At 37.1% G+C, this 20,038-nt stretch overlaps 1 protein-coding gene across 11 annotated transcripts in view; it reads right to left on the bottom strand.

Moving 5' to 3' along the window:
• The window catches only part of WDR19 (WD repeat domain 19), a 78,026-nt gene that overhangs the window by 52,278 nt on the left and 5,710 nt on the right, over positions 1 to 20,038 (bottom strand). For 10 of the 11 annotated variants that reach the window (XR_011567156.1, XR_011567157.1, XR_011567158.1 and 7 more), the window contains exons 2-13: positions 19,765 to 19,856; positions 19,412 to 19,477; positions 17,281 to 17,406; positions 15,223 to 15,338; positions 11,686 to 11,801; positions 8,207 to 8,287; positions 6,925 to 7,037; positions 6,479 to 6,652; positions 2,840 to 2,910; positions 1,978 to 2,150; positions 1,776 to 1,890; positions 745 to 851 (exon numbers count right to left, since the gene is read on the bottom strand). Coding sequence is in view for 5 of the 11 variants with exons in the window: in XM_070791309.1 (XP_070647410.1) it covers positions 745 to 851; positions 1,776 to 1,890; positions 1,978 to 2,150; positions 2,840 to 2,910; positions 6,479 to 6,652; positions 6,925 to 7,037; positions 8,207 to 8,287; positions 11,686 to 11,801; positions 15,223 to 15,338; positions 17,281 to 17,406; positions 19,412 to 19,477; positions 19,765 to 19,856 (1,350 nt within the window). In the remaining 6 variants the exon portion in view is untranslated. Of the gene's footprint in view, positions 1 to 744; positions 852 to 1,775; positions 1,891 to 1,977; positions 2,151 to 2,839; positions 2,911 to 6,478; positions 6,653 to 6,924; positions 7,038 to 8,206; positions 8,288 to 11,685; positions 11,802 to 15,222; positions 15,339 to 17,280; positions 17,407 to 19,411; positions 19,478 to 19,764; positions 19,857 to 20,038 lie in introns of those variants that run through there. The other variant, XM_070791311.1, reaches the window with a different exon arrangement.

Raw genomic sequence — 20,038 nt, 5'->3', positions numbered from 1 at the left:
TGGCTCAGATGGTTAAGAATCTGCCTGCAATGCAGCAGACTGGGTTTGACCCCTGGGTTGGGAAGATCCCCTGGAGAAGGGAATGGCTACCCACTCTAGTAATTCTTGTCTGGAGAATTCCACGGACAGAGGAGCCTGATGGGCTACAGTTCAAGGGGCTGCAAAGAGTCGGACAGGACTGAGCGACTGACACTTTCACTTTCTTTAATGGTAAAAGTGTTTGCAGTAGCCTCTGCAGTTGTTCTGTAGCTAATCTCTTTGGCTTCCCAGAAGTAAAGAGCCAAGAAATACATGTGCGAAGTGTCCTGGTTGAGAAGCCCCATATTTCAAGGGCCAACATCTCTTGAACAACTCATGGGGCATAGTTTCAGGATCCCCACCAGTGACAGGACCAAACACATGGGTCAATCCATTCCAGGAAGCCAGACCTATGGCATTCCCATCAGTTTTTACAACTTACTTATAGTTCCTTCTAGACACACTTTACATGGCCATTTTTACATAAGCAATGTTATGAGCAGCACAGCTGAAACTTTGTTGGGTTTCTTGGGAACAGAGTTAAAGGGTTAATTGAGGGTTAATCTCATGCAGAAGGGTAAAGAGTTTTGTCAATTCTTGTCACATACGGCTTTCTAGCTAGTCTGTACATGGTCGCTTCTTGACCAAAGTTCTTGATTACAAAACATTAGGCTATTCATTGTCATCACTGACCTAAGCAGGCCATGGGACACCAAAAATACTTACCAAATGTAACTGGACTTTGCCTTCAAAAAGTGCAGACGCATAGTCAGAATAAAGGCAAACACTGGCTACTGTCCCCAGATACTCCACATCTTTCAATTTTTTAACAGCTGTGGTAATCAAAACAAGAACAAACTCAATAAAATATAAACAAAATGATCTAATCTAATGATCTGCAAATAAGTTTTAAATGTGTGCCTTTGAAAGAATATTCTGAACCTGAAAGTTTTATTTTAGCCATTCTAAAGAAAATCTTAGTTGCCATATAAATTTGCCTTTAGGAATTTCATAGTGGTTCACAAGAAACAAAGTAATAAAAAATAGAGTCAAAAAAATAAAAAAATAAAGTCACTTGCAAAACGACCAAAAATTAAACCTTAGTGACAAGAAGCTTAATGGAACATCTGAGGATAATTCTCAGGCTGGCTCTATTCCTGAGGGACATCTGACCTCCTGCGGGAAAGAGGTGGAGGAGGAGGAGAAGAAAAAGTGAGGTTCCCTTCAGATTCAGTGGTCATTCAAAGCATACAGTGGGGTGGGGAGGGGTGGGGGTGGGTGGGGCGGTGGCAGGTAGGGAATTAACATTTACTCAGTACTTACCAGACCAACAGGGGCCTAAGAAAGACCAGGCACAAAATAGATTACACATTTTATTCCATATAATTTTTCTCATAACCCTTTTCAAGTAGAAGAATCTTCATTTTCCAGATGAGGAAACCAAGGCTCAGAGGGGTAAAGAATTTGTCTACAGTCACCCAGCTAAAAGGGGCAGAAGGGAATTTGAACCCAGGGCCCAATTCTAAAGAACACAATCTGCTCAGGATACCAGTGTCTTCACAACAAAGATAAAGAACAAAAGAACAAAACAAAAATTTTTAGAAGATTAGCAAAAAACCATTTAAGCTAAGAAAGAGATGTCTGAAGAAAAAGAAAGATTTGGTCTTAAAAGAAACTATTAGTGCTTCCCAAACAAACAAACAGACAAAAAAAACAAATTATATGTTAGATACGAAAACAACTGGATTTAGACTTGCCATTCTCGCCAAGGACATAAAACCAAGCTCGATTATTCATTCCCACAGCCAGGTGATAAAGTCCCACCGCTACAAAGTTGGGCTCCACGTCGACAGAAACTGTGATTGGCAGTTCCTATAATAGAGAAAAGTAGCAGTAGTGAATCAACTGTTAACACTGTTTTAATTTTATTAACAAATAAAGATAATACTGTTTTTGTACTCCTTCAACAGGGTTGGCTACGGTGACTTCAAGGAGGGAGGTGAGGTATGCAATCCTGGTGCTGCAGGCATCTCCAAGGATGGGGAGCTTGGTTAGGAACACGTGCAGCGAGCCCCTCTGGGTGGACAGTGCCAGCAGCTGGCCATCATCTGTCCAGGACAAGGTACTCAGCCCTGAAATGACGGAGCATATAAAGGATTATTTAAAAACAGATATGCTGTTACAGGAAACCAAGCACACTAAATATCTTAAGCTACCAGAGGCATAAAAATCTTCAAAGTTTTAAAAAAACAGTGGAAGTAGCTTTTATTTAGACTAGGACATTCATCATGGATTGGCTTATGAGCATGAGCCCTGATGCATTCAAAACTGGCTCAAAGGGAAATACGTAAGAATTTAGATTTTGCAACTGGATTTGGGATAAAATACAACAGAAATCTTTGAATCAAAGTATATTCACATCCTCCTAGTCAAGAAGTTTTTTGTTTTTAGTCACTAAGTCACTTCCAATTCTTTTGTGACCCCATGCACTATAGCCGGCCAGGCTCCTCTGTCCATGAGATTTCACAGGCAAGAGTAATGGAGTGGGTTGTCATTTCCTTCTCCAGGGGATCTTCGTGACCCAGGGATTGAATCTGTGCCTCCTGCAACGGCAGGTGGATTCTTTACCACTGAGCCAATTGGGAAGCCCAGTCAAGGAGTATGACTCAACATAATCACTAATAAAGAGGCTACTTTAGGGAATTCTAGTGAAAGGTGTTAATTTGCTTCCTCCTACAATGAATGCAAACCATACATTAACAAACACATTACTCTTTTACTAAAATGATCAAATGCCAATTTGCTTCAGAAAAATCAATACCTTTATGTTCATCATCCAGGTTGACTATAGCATACATGTCTTTTAATTCTGCCAAGTCATGGATTTTAATGCTGAAAAAAAAAAAAAAAAAAATATATATATATATTTTAAATATGAGCACTAAGTTAAATTCAAGCAATTATAAGCTATGGAACAGGTCAGTGTTCTCCAAAAAGGGAGGTACAGGAGGATCTATAGGGTTAAGGTAAGAAAATATTAAACTTTCTATATTTAATTATATTTTCTTTAAAATTTTTGTTTGTTGATAGGGGGTGGGAGTGGTGCCCAGCTTAGTTCTTTGATCTACAGTCAGGAACAAGGAGGCTGAAGATCCTGAGGAAAAGTTTGAGTAGGCAAACTTGCCCCTGAGCAGTACTGATTATTGTAAAATGAAGCAGGTTTCTCTTTGCAATGTGTCCTCCCCTCCACTCCCCTCATCCACTGCTCCAAGAGTTCGTTCCTACAAAAATAAACGAGGTATAACAGAAAGATTTGGAAAGGCCTAGGTGGAAAGCTCTGAAAAGTGGAGGCATAATGTTACTTCAAAGGGTTTTTGGGAAGGGTAAGTAGGCTTATGCAAGTGAAACCTGTGCGGCATGATGTTGGGACCTAAGAGTGGTATTTCTTTCTTCCTGTCTCCCTTCCTCTCTCCTTCCTTTGTCCCTTCTCCACCCTCCCAGTGCTTCTTCTTCATATATTTTCCATTTTCATTTAATTAAACTTTTGATATAATTGTAGGTCCACATGTGACTGTAAGAAATAACAGAGAGAACAAAGAGCCCAGAAGTAAATCTGTACACCTACAGTCAATTACTCCTCAACAAAGGAGGCAAGAATACACAATGGGAAAAAGACAGTCTCTTCAGCTAGTGGCACTGGGGAAGGTGGACAGCTGCATGTAGATCAGATGTTAGAGCACATCCTCAAAGGGGGGTGCGAACCCTCCTGTGCACACCACCCACAAAAATAAACTCAAACGGCTTAAAGACAAATCTAAGACAAGAGAGTATAAAACTCTTAGAAGGGAACATCGGCAGAACATTCTCTGACATAAATCACATCCATGTTTTCTTAGGTCAGTCTAGCAAGGCAATAGAAATAAAAGTGAAAATAAACAAATGGGATCTAATCAAACTTAACAAGATTTGGCACAGCAAAGGAGACCATTAAAAAAAAACAACAAAAATGAAAAGAACCTACAGAATGGGAGGAAGTATTTGCAAATGATGCGACAGACAAGGGCTTAATCTCCAAAATATATAAACAGCTCATACAACTCAACAAAAAAAACCAAACAAACCAATTGAAAAATGAGCAGAAGACTGTAATAGACATTTTTCCAAAGACAACATACAGATGGCCAGTAGGCACATAAAATGTACCCTCGACTGAGTTGCTTCCTATGTTCCAAGTCATCAAATTGCTGAGTATAAAGTGGTTTGTAGGATTGCTTTGTCAGTGGTTTTCAGATCTGTACTGATACTTCTATTTCACTCATGATATTGGTGAACTGTATTCTATTTTTGTCATCCTTGCTAGAGATTTATCAATTTCCCCCCCAAACCCCTAGCTTTTAAATTTTTTCCCTATTTTCAATTTCTGCTCTTTGTTACTTTCTTCCTTCTGCTCTGGGCTTGTTTTGCTCTTTCTAGTTTTTTTGAGATAGGAACTTAGATAATTGATTAGATGTCTTTTCTCTTTCCTCTATATCAATTTAGTACTATAAATTTTCTTCTCAGCACTGCTTTAGCCGCCTGAAAATAGATATTGCTATGTACATCTATTGAAGATTGAAAACAGGAAGAGAAGGGGACAACAGAGAATGAGATGGTTGGATGGCATCACCAACTCAATGGATATGAGTTGGAGCAAGCTCTGGGAGATGGTGAAGAACAGGGAAGCCTGGCATGCGTGGGGTCACAAAGAGTCGGACACTACTGAGTGACTGAACAACAACAAATGTACATTCCCATTTTCACTCAGTTCTACGTATTTTCTAGTTTACTTTTAGATTTACTCTTGGACCCATGAATTATTTGGAAGTAGGCTGTCTAATTTCTAAGTATACAGAGAATTTCCTGTTATCTTGTTACCAATTTCAAGTGTGATTACATGATGGCTTAACACATTTTGTATGATTTCAATTTGTTGAGGTTTGTTTCATGCTCCAGGATATGGTCTACATTGGTGAATGCGCCACGGGTGTCTGGGAAAAATGTGTACTCTGCTGTCGTTGGGTGGAGTGTTCTGTAGATGTCTGCTAGGTCTAGCTGGTTTATAGTGTTATCCAAGTCTGCTGAAAGTTTAAGTTACACCATGATATAGCTGTCTTGGCATCTGTTTTGTTTGGCCAAGTGGCCTGCAGTGATCTTAAATGAACACTCGTCCCTTCATGCACATTCATGCCCTTCATAGCAGCCCACAGTTATAAGCAAATGTAAGTTCCTGATGTGATTTCACCAGTAGCCTTTGTGACCAACACCTTCACTTTATCTACTCAGTTATTTCCCGTTTCTGTTGCCTTCCTTTTATTTTTGACATTCCAAGTTTCATTCTGTCATCTATTATCTCCTATCTGAAGAACTTCCTTCAGTAGTTCTTTTAGAGGAGGCCCACTGGCAGTAAATTCTCTTCATTTTCCTTCGTCTGAGAATGTTTATTTCACCTTCATTACTGATTGCTATTTTTACTGGATATAGATGGAAGTTTGGTTGACAATTCTTTTCTTTCAGCAGTTTAAGAATGTTATGAGTTTCCTCCTGGTCACTACGGTTTATGGTGAGAAATCTGCTGTCATTCAAAATGTTCTCTGGCTACTTTCAAATCTTTTCTTTGCCTTTAGTTTTTAGCAGTTTAACCATGATGAGTCTGGGCCTACATTTCTTTGGATTTACTCTTCTTGGGGGTTGCTGAGCTAGTATAAAATATAGGTTGTCTTTTGTCAAATGGGAGATGCTTCCAACCTTTATATTTGAGATTTTTATGACACAAATGTTAGATATTTTGGTAGTTTCAAGGTCCCTGAGGCTGTTTTTTTTGTTTTTGTTTTTTAATCTTTTCCTCTGTTCAGAATGGGTGTGTTCTCTTTACTGCAAGTTGAGCCAGAACTAAAGGGCTTCTTTCAGAGCTCTCTCTGTCTCTGCTCCAGTGCTTACGTCCAGGTCTCAGGCTGCCTTGAGTCCTGGCTGAGAGAGACCACAAGACACACAGGAGACTCACCACTGGCTCAGCGGTACTTCAAATGCTGGCTTTCTTCTCCAGTCTGCCTGCTACTATTTACTTTTCAGAATCCTTACATAGCTGTTTCATGGGTTCTCTTCAGGTTTTATGGCTGTATTTGGTGACAGAGACAGGGTCAAGGGTACTTACTGCCTGTTACCCAGAAGTGCCCATTTTATTTTTATGACTGATTTTCAAGTATACTCCATTTTAGGTTTTGCATTCGGTACACATTTAGTATTTTAGGTTTTACCCTGAGTGTTCAAGGCAAAGATAAAGATATCTTAGAAATTTTCAACTGCAAACATGTTCTAATAGTGCAAGTATGGTGGATACATTAACATTAGTTAACAACATCCTGTTAAATCTCTTGACCATTCCTTAAATAAGTTTTCCTAGGAATATGTGAATATAACTTACCAGTTATCACCACACGTAGCAGCTTTGTTAAGGGTCTGTGATACTGCAATACTGGTTAGACTGTCTTTATGGTCACGAGCCTGAAATATCTCTTGACCGATCTCTCGAATATGAGTGGAAATGACAACAAAAGTTCCACGTGAAAAACCAATCATGATGTAGCCATCACCGTACCTACAGCAACAAAGGCAGTAATATAGTAAAAGGAAGATTAACTGTCATTTGTAATACAGTAATAAACAAATACCTGAACATTGAGGAAATAGAGAATATCATTTATCAAGGGCCTATTTGCCAGATAACATGCTAGGTAGTTTCACATGTTAAGTCACAGACTGCAACCCAGAAAATGTCACAGAGAGGAGTGAAAATGCTACAGACAAAAACGAAACACATTATACTTCGTAAGGAAAAACACTCTTCATGTATTGTGCTTCTGTACATACCAACTGTAGCAGACAATGTTGCCATAGTGTTGCTGAAACTCCAGATCAATTGGGTTATCTGGTTCATTCAGATTAAAAAGAAACAAAGTTTTCTTGCCAACCACTACACTTATCTGCCAAAAATAGGAATTATGAGAGGAATGTTCAGTACTTCATAAAAAGACTAATAAGCAAATTCAAACAGCATAAACCTAATTTAGAAAAACAACTGAGCCAAATTTAGTGTTAAATGTTATAAATTAGTAAGGAAACAATGTGACTAACTCAAAACATTTGTATCATTTTCCTAAATGTAGTCTGGGAAGGATCCTTGGGTTTACACATACCCAATATACCCTTGGAAGTATACTAAAATAGCTCAATGGAATAACTTTTTAAAATTCTCTGTACCTCTAATAAGAGTACCGTGCAGTACAAGAAGGTAAGTCTGACACAGTTCCATTGGAATTAAACTCACATTCAGAGTATAGCAACTCTTCTACACTGAGGCCATCTGATTTTGATTCTGAGCCACGTGGGATTACCTGTCCATACCCGTGTGGATAATCTAGCTCAGCTTTTTATATCATCACTTTTTCCATCACCTGCAGGGCACTGGTCAATGTGGCTAGACTAGTATCCCTGTTACTCACACAGGCCAATACTAAACTGTAATTCCCAGCTGAGAATGTAACTGTGTTGAGACAGAGGAGTACATTACCGATTTGGGCTCACTAAGGGTAATGGATATATATATATATATATATATATATAAACAGAAACACTTTGGTATATTTCCTTGCTTTGAAGATGCTATCGGTTATGAGTCATTATCAATATAATATCTTTTTAAGAAATAAAGAAAACCATTACTTCATTAAATATATTCTGGTTGATTGTGAAAACCATCTGGACTTCAGAATGTTAAAATGTGGCAGGGAAAATAAACCTAAGGTGTTAAAAAATAAAACTAGTAATTTCTGGCATTCTAGTCCCCATATCTGATAAGAATGAAAAAATTTTAAAGATATAGAAATCAATACTCTTGCTTTTCAAGGCGCCCCCACTGTTTTTGCTACCATAAGGAGAGCAGCCACGGTGCTACAGAACTCTATCTTCAATTGTTTTGATGTTAGGTGGCAGCAAAAACAATATTTAGGCCTGAGAAACGGGGGTCTATGTTGATTTCATAAGTGATGTACCATAATTTTTTTTAACAGAGATTCTGAACCATCCTAGAAAAGGAGACAGTATATCCTACAAAATTACCAAAATAATTTGGGCCTGGATTTAGAACTCTTACTGTGCTTTCAGCAGTGGAGGTTCGGTCATCAGTCTTCATCATGGAAAACTGCATGTCACTAGGCTCCGATCTCACTGGTATCTGTGGAGATGAACATAGTATCACCATGAATAAACCCCACACCCAAATTCCATTAACAAAACAGGGAGCTTGCTTTCATTTCTGAATACATTGGACTGAATAACCTGAAAATCCCACTGCTATAAAAATTAAGGACGAAACTGAACATGTATCTTATTAAATGGCTAAGATAAGCCTGAAAGAAGGTAAGGAAAATTTCTGTGGCCCATAAGCAGAGATCAAATTGAAAAGCAAAGTGAGTGCAGGAACTGATGCTGCAGATATCTGGCTGATAAAGAGAGATGATAATGAACCCATTTGAAATCGAGCTGGGCTTTGGTTAGAAAAAAATTCTTTTCAAATCAGTTTCCCTCCTATGTTCATTGTGGTCTAAGGTCCAAAGTTATACTCTGAGTGGTCTAGAAACTCCCTGCAGTGTTCAGCAAAAACAAATCTAAAGCCTCTTCCAAGGCTGCAAACAACTTCCTACAGTAGGTGAGCTCTCAATTCAAAATGAGAAAACTCACAAGCAATGTACCAAGAGCAAGGGTCAGCAGATCTAAAAAGAACAGAATTATCAGAAAAACATCATAAAATACTTTTAAAATGATTACAAACATAAAAAGACTCATAAATAGAAGAAAAGACAACACTTTCTTGAAAAGTACAAGCAGGTTTTAAAAAAGAACTACAAAGTACTTTCCACCAATAAAAATTAGGGTCATTAAAATGGGAAGGACTGATGGGATAGAAGATTAGACATATTTGAAGAATAAGTGAACTGATTTGTGGAAATTATCCTGGAGATTGCACAGAGTGACAAAAAGAAACTAGGAAAGAGAGATTAAGAGACATAAGATGGTCAAACATATTGGTCTACTTATGTTGGTTAAACATATATGGTCTAACAGTTGCTGCAGAAAGAGAAGAGCAAGGGCAAGAGGCAAATTTCAAACAGACAATGACTAAGAATTTTTCAGAACTGATGAATGACAGCAATCTTCAGATTTAGGAAGCAAGACAAGCAGGATAAATAAAAAATAAACCCACAGGAGTAACGATGGAGTGCTTTGCAGAATAGCCAAGTATAAGCAATTTGGAGAAAATACCAGATGAAACAATACTTATAATGTATGCTTTGTTTACTAAATTACAACTTTAGTATGTCATATTCTGGAAGCATAATTCTTGGGATTAAAAATGGGAAATAGTTATCTTGTATGTAAATAATAGCTCAGTGGTAGAGGCTTCCTGGGATGTTATATGTGGGAAAGTATTCTAAGGTCATGTCTTGATTCAGTGAAGAAAAAAATGCCAGTGTCTACTGACGATGTCTGGTATGGACACAAGAGCAGGGACCTGTAGTATTAGAATTCTAAAGGACACCAATACAGATTGATGAAAATTACAAGGTTTCTAGAAACTATTTTTACAGCAATGCCTTCCTTAAGAATCACTGGAATCATGCTGTGATCTGCTCAATATGACTGAGTTACTTCTACCTCAGTTTCAAAGCTTTCCAGATATAAGAACCAACTTTCTTCTTCAGACTTCTGCAAATTCTCAAAGCCCAAATTTTCAGTCATTCCAGTCTTGAGCAAGCCATAGTAAGTCTTTCCTCTTGTCTTTGTTCTGTTCTGCTTGGAGTGAATAACAGCAACTGATAAAAGTCTTCCAATATCCTCTATAACAAGTTTTAGCAGGGTACATGGTCACCTAGGCAGGCTAAATTTGCAGCTTCCATGGCAGCACTTAGGTTTGACCATACGACTAGGTTCATGTGATATGAATGGCAGTAGTGACTGCATCTTCCAGATCAGGTAGCTTACAGTTTCTTGCACTCTACTTCTCTTTTTCCTTTCCCTGGGGCTGAAATGCAGATGTGGTGCTAATGAGGGCAAAACACCCTAATAAATGGCAAAATATTAAGGTGGAAGGAAGGGTGGGGAAGGAGGGAAGGGGGACTTTACACAACCTGGAGAAGCAGAGATACACAGATGACCTGCTTACCTCTGTTATATGATAAAATGAAAGAGGAAAAAGCCACCTGAACTACTATATTCTTAGAGTCCTTGTCATTTTGGGTCTCTGTTACAATAGTTTAGCCTATACCTTGACTGATTTAGATTTTCTCTCTTACAAATTCACAATCCAACATTCATTTACCTCCTCTATCTCACAAATGCTACAGGGTTTGTAAGCTATATCACACATTTGACAATCATATAAGGCTACATGTGTTTTATCATGATTAGCTTTCTCTTCCTGAGAGAAGGGGGCCCATGGCGGGCAGCCTCTAAGATGGTCCACAATGGTCCTCACCTCCTGGTTTTCATGCCTTAGTGCGATTGCCACCCAGACCCTGAGTATGTGCTGAACCTAGTGACTCACTTCTAGAGAACAGAATATGGCAAAAATAATTCTGAGATGAGGTTATTTATTAAGAGGTTGTGGCTTAAGTCTTGAATGACTATTCTCATTCTCTTGCCAGCGGCTTTGTTGTGAGATATGCTAAGGAGAGATACATGTGGCTAGAAAATGAGGCAGGCTTCCAGTCAGTAGTGAGAGGAGCTAAGCCCTGAGCCTAACAGCCTGCCTTTCAACAACCACATGAGCTTGGAAATAGATTTGTCCCTAGTCAAGACTTCAGATGAGACCGCAGTCCAGAATGCTAAATGACTGCAGCCTCGTGAGAGACCTTGAGGCAGAAGTACTCAGCTTAGCTGTGTCTGGACTACTCACCCACAAAAATGGCAAAGCAACATCTGTTCTTTTAAACTGCTAAGTTTCAGGGGTAATTTGTTATGCAGCAATAAATAGCTAATGTAGAACCTATTAATGTAAAACTAGAAGTATTCAAAGAATGTGTCAGTCACTATTGCTCTAGAAATACTAAACCATAAGCCAAGTCATCCGAATTGAAATTTTGCCACTGGTAAGATTATACAGCTATGGGTAATACGAATTCCCTTAATCGTGGGAAATTTGAACAGCAGTAAAATTTAATCCTAAAATTTAATTAGGATTAGTTTAGAACCAATTTAATATATCAGCTAAAGGAGTGGGCTTTAGAATCAGGCAGATCTGACTGAGTCCAGTGGTTATGATTTACACTGTAAATACACAAATAAAATAAGAGATATTCACAAATATAATGGTTGATTATAACCACAGAGCTGAATAATCCAAGCTAACACTAGCCAAGGGGAAGTGTACAAAGGAGGAAATTTGGATAAAGTATTTGTATGAAAAGAAAAATGTCCTAGTACATAAAAAGAAAAAACTTGATGTTTAGAATATGAAGTTATTGTAAACATCTCTCATAGAGATTTTAAAATTTTATAGGTCAGTCTGATAGACAAACTTTATTTTGGAGGAAAATCTGAACACAGCAAGTCAAAGAGAAGTTACTGTATTACCTGTCTTATTGTGTCACCTTCCTGATTACTAACTGTAATCATTTTATCTTCACCACCTAAAGCAAGCATGTTTTCTGCATTCCAGCATCCACATGTGATTTTCTTAGTATGTTTTCCTGCAAAAGAGATGATTTTTGTACATATTGATTTCTCAAAAAAAATTTTTACAAAATCTGTGATGGTAATCTCAAAGTTTAGATAATATACTATGGAAATTAAACACACAAGGAATTTAAAATCTCAAAGCAGTTTAGTGTCTAAGCAGCCTTATTTAAAAGAGTTTATAACAAAGTTTTAAATCAAGATAACTGTATATAAGGGCAATCCTATTTTCCAACTTTTTATGTGAATATGAGCATAGGTCCTAACATAAAAAGATATCCCACCCCTCGACAAGTTTGTTTGTTTAACCATATAACAAAACCTATCACAGTAATGTCTTAAAAGAAGTAAATCTCAAAGCACTGAAGTTATCTTTATTATATTCAGCTTTATGATGTGGGAGACCCTTGGCATAAGCCGATTCAACATCACAATTTTGATTATTTGTATATAACTGAAAGACATACAGTGATTCGTGACAATATTGAGGTACAAATATGAATGCACCTTAGTGAGATTTATGTTAAGAACTGAGTCATTTAGCTAGTGAGGGATATTAGAGAGCCACTAAGTATCAGAACGCTTTTTAATTAAGCAATCTAGCCAGTGCAAAAACTACATTTTGGGGTGGAAATCACATGACTTGACATCAGGTTTTCGTTAAAGGTCCTAGAATAGATAAATACTCAAGAGTCTCAAGGTTAATTAAGTATACAGTTTCTGGAGGCAGGCTGTCTATTTTGAGTAAGTGGCTCCACTACTTATCACAAAACCTTGGGTAAGATAACCTATCTATTCCTTAGTCACACTGTCCAAAATTTGGGGATAATAGTAGAAGCTATTTCACAGGGTTGGGGATCAAATGAACTAAAGCCTTTAGAAGAGTGCCAGCAATACAGGAAGTGCTATATAAGTGTTAGCTATTTTAGCTGTTATTATTCCTTGTACCCCTTATTGAACCTAATACAGTATCTCTGCAGAAAGCAGGCTCTAAATAAATAGTTATTAAGTCAGTAGACCCTGAAGCAAGAATGTGTCCAGTGTGTTAGAGGCTCAGCTAGGAGAACAGTGTGGCTGGAGGCCAGAAAGTAAAGAAAGGTAACTAAGAGATGAAATCACAGTTTTCAAGGGCCAGGTCATAGAGGGCTTGACTAGCCATTGTAAGGATTCTGACTTTGATCTTGGGTGACATGAAGAGCCACTGGATAGTTCTGAGCAGAAGGCTCACTCGGGCTTCTGAGTTGAGAATATTCTTATAGCAGGGCAAGAGTTGAAGCAGGGAGACCGGTTAAGAGATTGCAGAGATGCAGGCAGAAGATCTGAGCCCCACACCATGGTGGTGGTGGTAGTGGTAGAGGTGATGAGACAAGTTGATTCTGGACATATTTGGAGGTAAATCCTGTAAGATTTTCTGGCACATTTGGTATAGAGGGTATGAGGAAGATAAGAGTCAGGATAACAGTAAGATTTGGCTTAAACATCTAAGAGGATGAAAAGATATCAATGATGAGAGGGAACAGCTGCACGGTTTGGTGATATAAAATCTGAAGTATTTACTAGAAATTTCATTGCAGCTGTTGAGTAAGCAACTGCTTGCATGAGTCTAGAGTCTGGAAGAGACAAACACAGGACTACAGAGGTAGTATTTCAAACCAGGAGACCAGAGCACAAAAATGAAGGGAACATTCAGAGAAGAGACTATGATATAGGAGATTTTGCTGATCATGGATTGATTAAGAGATATAGGTAGTACAATGGAACTGGGTATCCAAAGTAATAGGTATTAGAAGGGATAAAGGAGTACATTAAGAGAGGTGGAAAGATGCCAAGGACAAACTTCATCCTACACTCAGGACAGAGAGAAGAAAATCTCTCCTTTTCTTCTAGAGCTCAGAACTCAGGTTAGTCCTAACATCAGTGATAACAGTTAACACTTTCATGTGCTTACTTAACAGTGTTCTGGGCAGGTTTTGACTCATTTAATTAATATTAACTTACAGGAATATACCACAGTTACTGAAATGTGAATCATGTTATTGGGAGACTGGCAATATTAAGTAAACTGTGGTCAATGAAATTCATGCATATTAGAATCATGCAAAGTGAGGATTGCCTGTATCTAACACAGTTCAAGGAAAGAAATCAGAGCAAGACATAACAAGGGAACAGACATTTAGTTACTGTAAAAACCACTTGCTGATTGTGCATTTGTGCAGCTGCTACTGGAAGTGAAATGCCTTGGTTTTAGAAAAGTAAATTATTTCAGAGGAAAAAAAAAGCACACCTACAAATCACAACAAACTCTGAAAGAGGCAGTGAAAGGGTCTAAAATGTAAAATTAACCTGAATATTTTCAGGTCTATTTTATACAGTTAATAAATTAGACTGAATTAGAATCAATATTCATATTAAATACAAAGATCACATATAAAATCATGTACATATGAACAAATAATGACACCAAATAATCATGTTTTGACATGATTATTTTCTTCTTACCTCAAGTGTCAAGCTATCTAAGGATCTTAAGTTAACTGGTAGGACATGCCTATAAATGAAGTGGGATACAGAAAATGCCTACTGAAGTCAAACAAATTAATTTACATGGTGAAAGCTGATTTTTTAGTTCAACTTTTCAAATGGATCAATGGTGTAACTGTATAGCCAGAGTGCTAAAAATACACATATGAAAGATATACATATATGTGAAAATAACTTGAAATGAATAAGTGTCTTTAACTGAAAAGCCCTTTCTCAAGTATTCTGTGGGCACTATTATCTCCAGCATTTAATTCTTCCATTAGCAGTAAATTATAATTAAGCCTACCCATTTCACCCCTCACCAGCCTGATGTTACAACAATTGAAAAAAATCAGTACTATTTCCTTCAGGTAGTCAGATGCTAAGTGCCAGAGGCTGGGGGAATCAAAGAGGCTGAATCAAGAAGGTCAAAGAAGGAATAAATACGCATACCTTCCAGTCATATACCCTGAGGTAAAAATAACTCCTAGTTCACTCCTAGATTAGTGATTGGAGACAGTGAGGGGTCAGAATTAGGAATATGGATATACTCTGTCCAAGAAGTCGCCAAATGTTTTAGCCCATCTACTAATGTGTTGATAGGCACATGAGCTACTCCATAGCAGAGGCATAATCTGGGTGAGAAAGGGACAGATGGAAATCATGCTATTAATGTACTGGTGTCCAGAGGCACAGGCTCACTCACCTGAGGGCAACTTATTCTATGTAACCTGGGAAGTTCTTAGTAGGTAGTGAAGATGGATCTTCTAGTTAGACAGAGGTATGGCTTGACAAGGGAAGTCAATTTTAAACTACAAATTTTCCCCTGCAGTATCAGGGAAACCTGAGGTGATAAAATTTACATTTATGTTAAAGCATCCCAAATATTAAGCAGTGTTTCCAGCTGTAACCTACCAATGACAGGAATCTTTCGAGATGTCTGATGATTATAAATTAGCAAATTTCCTTTAACAGTTCCAACGGCCAGGAAAGTTCCAAATTTTGACCAAAGAAGGAAAGACAATTGATCCCTGTAACATTAAGATGTAAATTACTAAACAATTTACAACCTAACCTCCTAAGCAGTCCTTTTAAAAAGTGCTTCGTGAATTTCATGAATAACTGTAATACCTAGTTAGAAGCTGAAGTATAAAATTACAATTTTAAAGATTTAGGACAAAGAGTAAGTGCTAAAGGCATTTTGAGACACTATAAAGTGATCTTAAGTCAGTGAGACCTAAAATACAAAGGTATAATGAATAAAAGGCTTCAATTCAGTCATGACGGAATCTCACATTTCAGGAGATGACTAATGATAAGAGTTATTAATCTGTCTACTAATGATTGTTGTAACTCTAATTGTGGTAAAAATCTTAATGGATAACATCTTAAGCTTTTAAAAAGTCTAAAACTGTGATACAGTAAACTGAAAAAATTATTGGGAATTCATGATTTGAAAAAGGATATAGATTTTCCAGCTCTGTCACTATTAAGGGCATCTCAGAAGGAGGTTTGGGCTTCCCTGGTGGCTCAGATGGTAAAGAATCCACCTGCAATGTGAGAGACCCGGGTTGGAAGATCCCCTGGAGGAGGGAATGGCAACCCAATCCAGTATCCTTGCCTGGAGAACTGCATGAACAGGGGAGCCTGACGGGCTACAGCCCATGGGGTCACAACTGAGCAATTAACACTTTCACTTTCTTGAATGGAAGCACAGAGTGTGTAAAATCCTTCTGAAAAGTGAAGTATGGAAGTGTAAAAGGACAGAGCAAGAAGTGGAGGTTCTCAGATCTAGTAGACTTGATGTTGGTCAGACACCATTGCCTGTGGGTGCATTTCTTGTGCCTCACTTTGGAGGGTCGAGGGAACCTGCACTAGGGGGATGTTTTGACCTGCTCTGTTATTCCTTGACAAGTACGTTGGAAAAGTAAAGCCTAATCTTATGGTAGATGTGTGATCTCTTCCTGCACTTATAGGCCACATGATGCTATGAGGCAGATATTATTACTAGACTCATTTTACATATATGAAGAAACTGAAGCTTAAGCAGAGGTTAAGCAACTTGTTCAAGGTCAAAATTGCATTTCAGCTGTAAATACTGACAAGTTTTTCTTTTCCATGTGGTAAACAGCTTCTATTTTAGCAGAGATGTGTAACTTATTCGGTCTGCCCAGGACTTCTTCCACTTGTGAACTGTCCCACTCTTACCCCAATCTTCATGGGTAGGATTATCAACCCTATGGCCCTGCCTACCCTATTCAAAGACCTTTTAAAGAACTGAGAGGATACTGGCGATGTAATAGTGGCATGCCCTTTTCTTTGGTATAACTTGCTGTGAAGAATAGGAGAAGCTGATGCCAGTAGCCATCAAAAGAGTCTAAATATATACAGGATGGATAAATGACTTGGACCTATTGTATAGCACAGGGGACAATATTCAATATCCTGTGATAAACCACAAGGAAAAAGAATATGAAAAAGAAAGTACATATATGTATAACTGAATCACTTTGCTGCACAGCAGAAATTAACACAACATTATAAATCAACTATACGTCAACAGAATTAAAAGAGGGAGAGAGTCTGACTTAGAAGAAGTCAATACAGAGAAAGAAAGAGCTGTGAGATGTCTAGACTGCATCATTACAACCCCTAGATCCAGTCATGCCTGTAGTCATCCTATTTCCAGATTTTCCTATAAATGTTTTCTCTCTTCTTTGGACTTAGTCTATTTCACTGAAAGCAACTTTTTAAGAAGCTCTTTATATTTTAGAATGATACTGTATTCTAATTAATTGGGCAAAAGTAATAGGATTATATGTAACAATTTTAAAAGAAATGAATTTTTCCCTTTTATAAGAAAATATCTCATCAGGGCATATTTATAATGAATGTAGTAAGATCTTTTTAGCATCAAAGCTGCAAATAGTATTTCTAAGTGAAGATTTAAAAAATAAAAAAAGTTATCCTTACCTCAAGCCACTGTCTAACTGACTGGTTTTGTTCGTGTTGGCATCCCACAGATAAATGCAACTGGATTTCTCAGCAATCACTGCTAGAATATCTCCATCCTTGTCCCAATCCATAGTAACACAATTACTTTTTAAAAAAGAGAACAAAACAATCACTATACATTAAAGTAGGGGAAAGAAATTCAAACAATCAACTATTTGTGATTTTTGTCTATAGCAAGTCCATTCAATCTATTTTTAAAGTCATAAACTTTCTAAAGTAAGAAACAGAACTCCAAATTTACTGCCTGGATAACACTAACACCAATTTTGTTGTTGTTGAGGGGATGGAAACATTTTGAATTCTATTTTAAATATCACTTTCACATACTATATTAAATACAATTATATCTAATAGGTTAGCAGATTTTCTTGACACCTGTAAAGAGCTGGGCTCTTGTGGTAAAATACTCATCAAGCACCTCTAGAAAGGAATCATGTCTGGAATCAAGAGGAAATTTGTGTGATCAACTTTTGAAAGGTGGTTTCAGATGCACAGAGGGAAAAAGAAGGTACTGATAAGAAGTGAAATATCTAGACAAGCTGTGTATTAAACAGAGCAAGGCTGGCTAGATGTAGGATTGCAAACAGTAAGAAATACTGAATTCTGAAATACATAGTAAGAAAAGTCATTTTCATTTCATATCTTAATATTGAATAGAATAAGAAGAGTGATTTAAGGTAACAAAATAGTTATAAATAGGAAATGCTCTATTTAATATGTTTCTTACTGTTTAAAATTACTCCAAATGTTTATTGTAATTTAAGAACTTCCCTGGAGATTAACCTTTTCTTCCTCTTCTGATTCTGTTTCTCATTTGGAGACTGTTTTGGGGCACCTGCCCAGTGGTCCCCAACGTTTTTGGCCTTTTGTGGAAGACAATTTTTCCATGGACCTGGGGTTGGGGAGATGGGTTCTGGATGATTCCAGTGCCTTACATTTATTGTGCACTTTATTCCTATTATTATTACGTCAGCTCCAGCTCAGATCCCAGACTTTGCGGGCCCCTGAAGCAACACTCAGCTTTCCATTTAAGACATCTGGGAATCACTTCAGTTATTTTATTCTTCAAACTACTAAAATATGTTTGGGGATCTTAATTTTCTATAGTATTTCCACAGATTTTGAGAGGTATGGAAGAGGGAGGCTTTCAAATTCTTAATAAAATCATTAAAGACAACATATAATAGCATTTTGTTTATCTGATGATGTTTTGTCAGTCTAATTCAGCTATGTTGAATACAGCAAAAGAACTCAGAAGCAAAAAAATAAGGACACTGCATAACCAAAAGCAATGTTACAGAGATTATGCAATAAAGCTCCTACAACTTAATCAGAGAAGTTTTTTACTAAGTGCCTTTTCACTTTATTCTAAACATAATTATAACTAGCTTGCCCTCTGTTCCCCAGAAATATAGAAACCAGAAGCAACAATTAAGAGAGCAATAGGAAATGCTAAAATGGTGGCATTAGGTGGGTGTGAGATAAGTAGAGCCACCTAATTTGCAAAGATGGTGGCTGATAAACTACACAAGGCTGACGTGAATTTAAAAAGCCTGGCAGCTTAAGACCACTTAGGTCTTATGCAAACATCATAATAACCACTAAGACTATGGGTAAAATAACTAATACAGGGAATGATCACACTGAATTATTAAAAATGCTTACGTTATGCTTACTGTAATCTAGAATGACTTTCTTAAAAAGGATAAAAAAAGTGTGGAAAGTAACTATTTTCCAATTTATATTAGAGAGGAAATACTACATCAATAAGGGCTTATCTGCAAATATATACATTAAGGCTTGTTTATAATTAAATAAGAATTCTTTCACATAGACTCATTTACAATTCTGCCTTAAAGCTTATCTGTCAATGAATGTATTAAACTCTTAATTCATATGCTATATACCTATTTCATTAACTGCTTATGGTATACAAAACTAAATCTCTTTGCAAATGGAGAAAGCAAAAGAAGAGATACAGGTTAGACATAAATTACAAAATTCTACTTGATTATAAGTTTTAAGACAGTGTTTTTTTATCTTTTAGGCCACAAAGTTTGAAAAAATTTTGATCTACCTCTGTACTTACCCAGATAAGTTGATTTCACTTCTTTTTTGACCATGGCGATCAAAGATTTTCACAATATGATCAGCTCTAAAAGCAATTAGAACAAAAAGATATGATTTAAATTTTACTTCTTATGTATCTAAAGAGTTTTCTTATACATTCAAGTGATTTCTATATTTTCTCATGATAGTTTCACAATTTGTATGTAAAAAGTTATCACTAGGGAAAAGGTTCTATGAATTGTGATATTAATATATTACTTTTCTCACCATGCAACCATCATTAAAGAATTTCTACTGAACAGATGGTATGGTTTGGTGGGCATACAACCACGTGGAGTCAGAGTGATTTACTAACAATCACTGTTATCTTACCCTGTTACAGCAAGATAGTTTCCTGATGTTTTCTGCCAGGTAAACTGTATTGGTGTGCCAAGCCAAGTCTTTTCTAGTAGTGAGAAAACACGCTAAAAAAGCACAACACAATTTTTATATTTTAAAACATACAATTAACAGTTGGTCAGAAAAGATATCAAAACATAATAATGAAAACAGTAGGATTCAGGATGGTGAAAGCTTATGCTAGAGCTTACCCAAAAGAAGTCAACAATGTAACAAATAAAATGACCAATTAACCAACCAACCAAAT

Source organism: Bos indicus, chromosome 6 (genome assembly GCF_029378745.1).
Source record: "Bos indicus isolate NIAB-ARS_2022 breed Sahiwal x Tharparkar chromosome 6, NIAB-ARS_B.indTharparkar_mat_pri_1.0, whole genome shotgun sequence".
Taxonomy (NCBI): domain Eukaryota; kingdom Metazoa; phylum Chordata; class Mammalia; order Artiodactyla; family Bovidae; genus Bos; species Bos indicus.
This window is presented reverse-complemented; position numbering and strand designations above follow the sequence as displayed.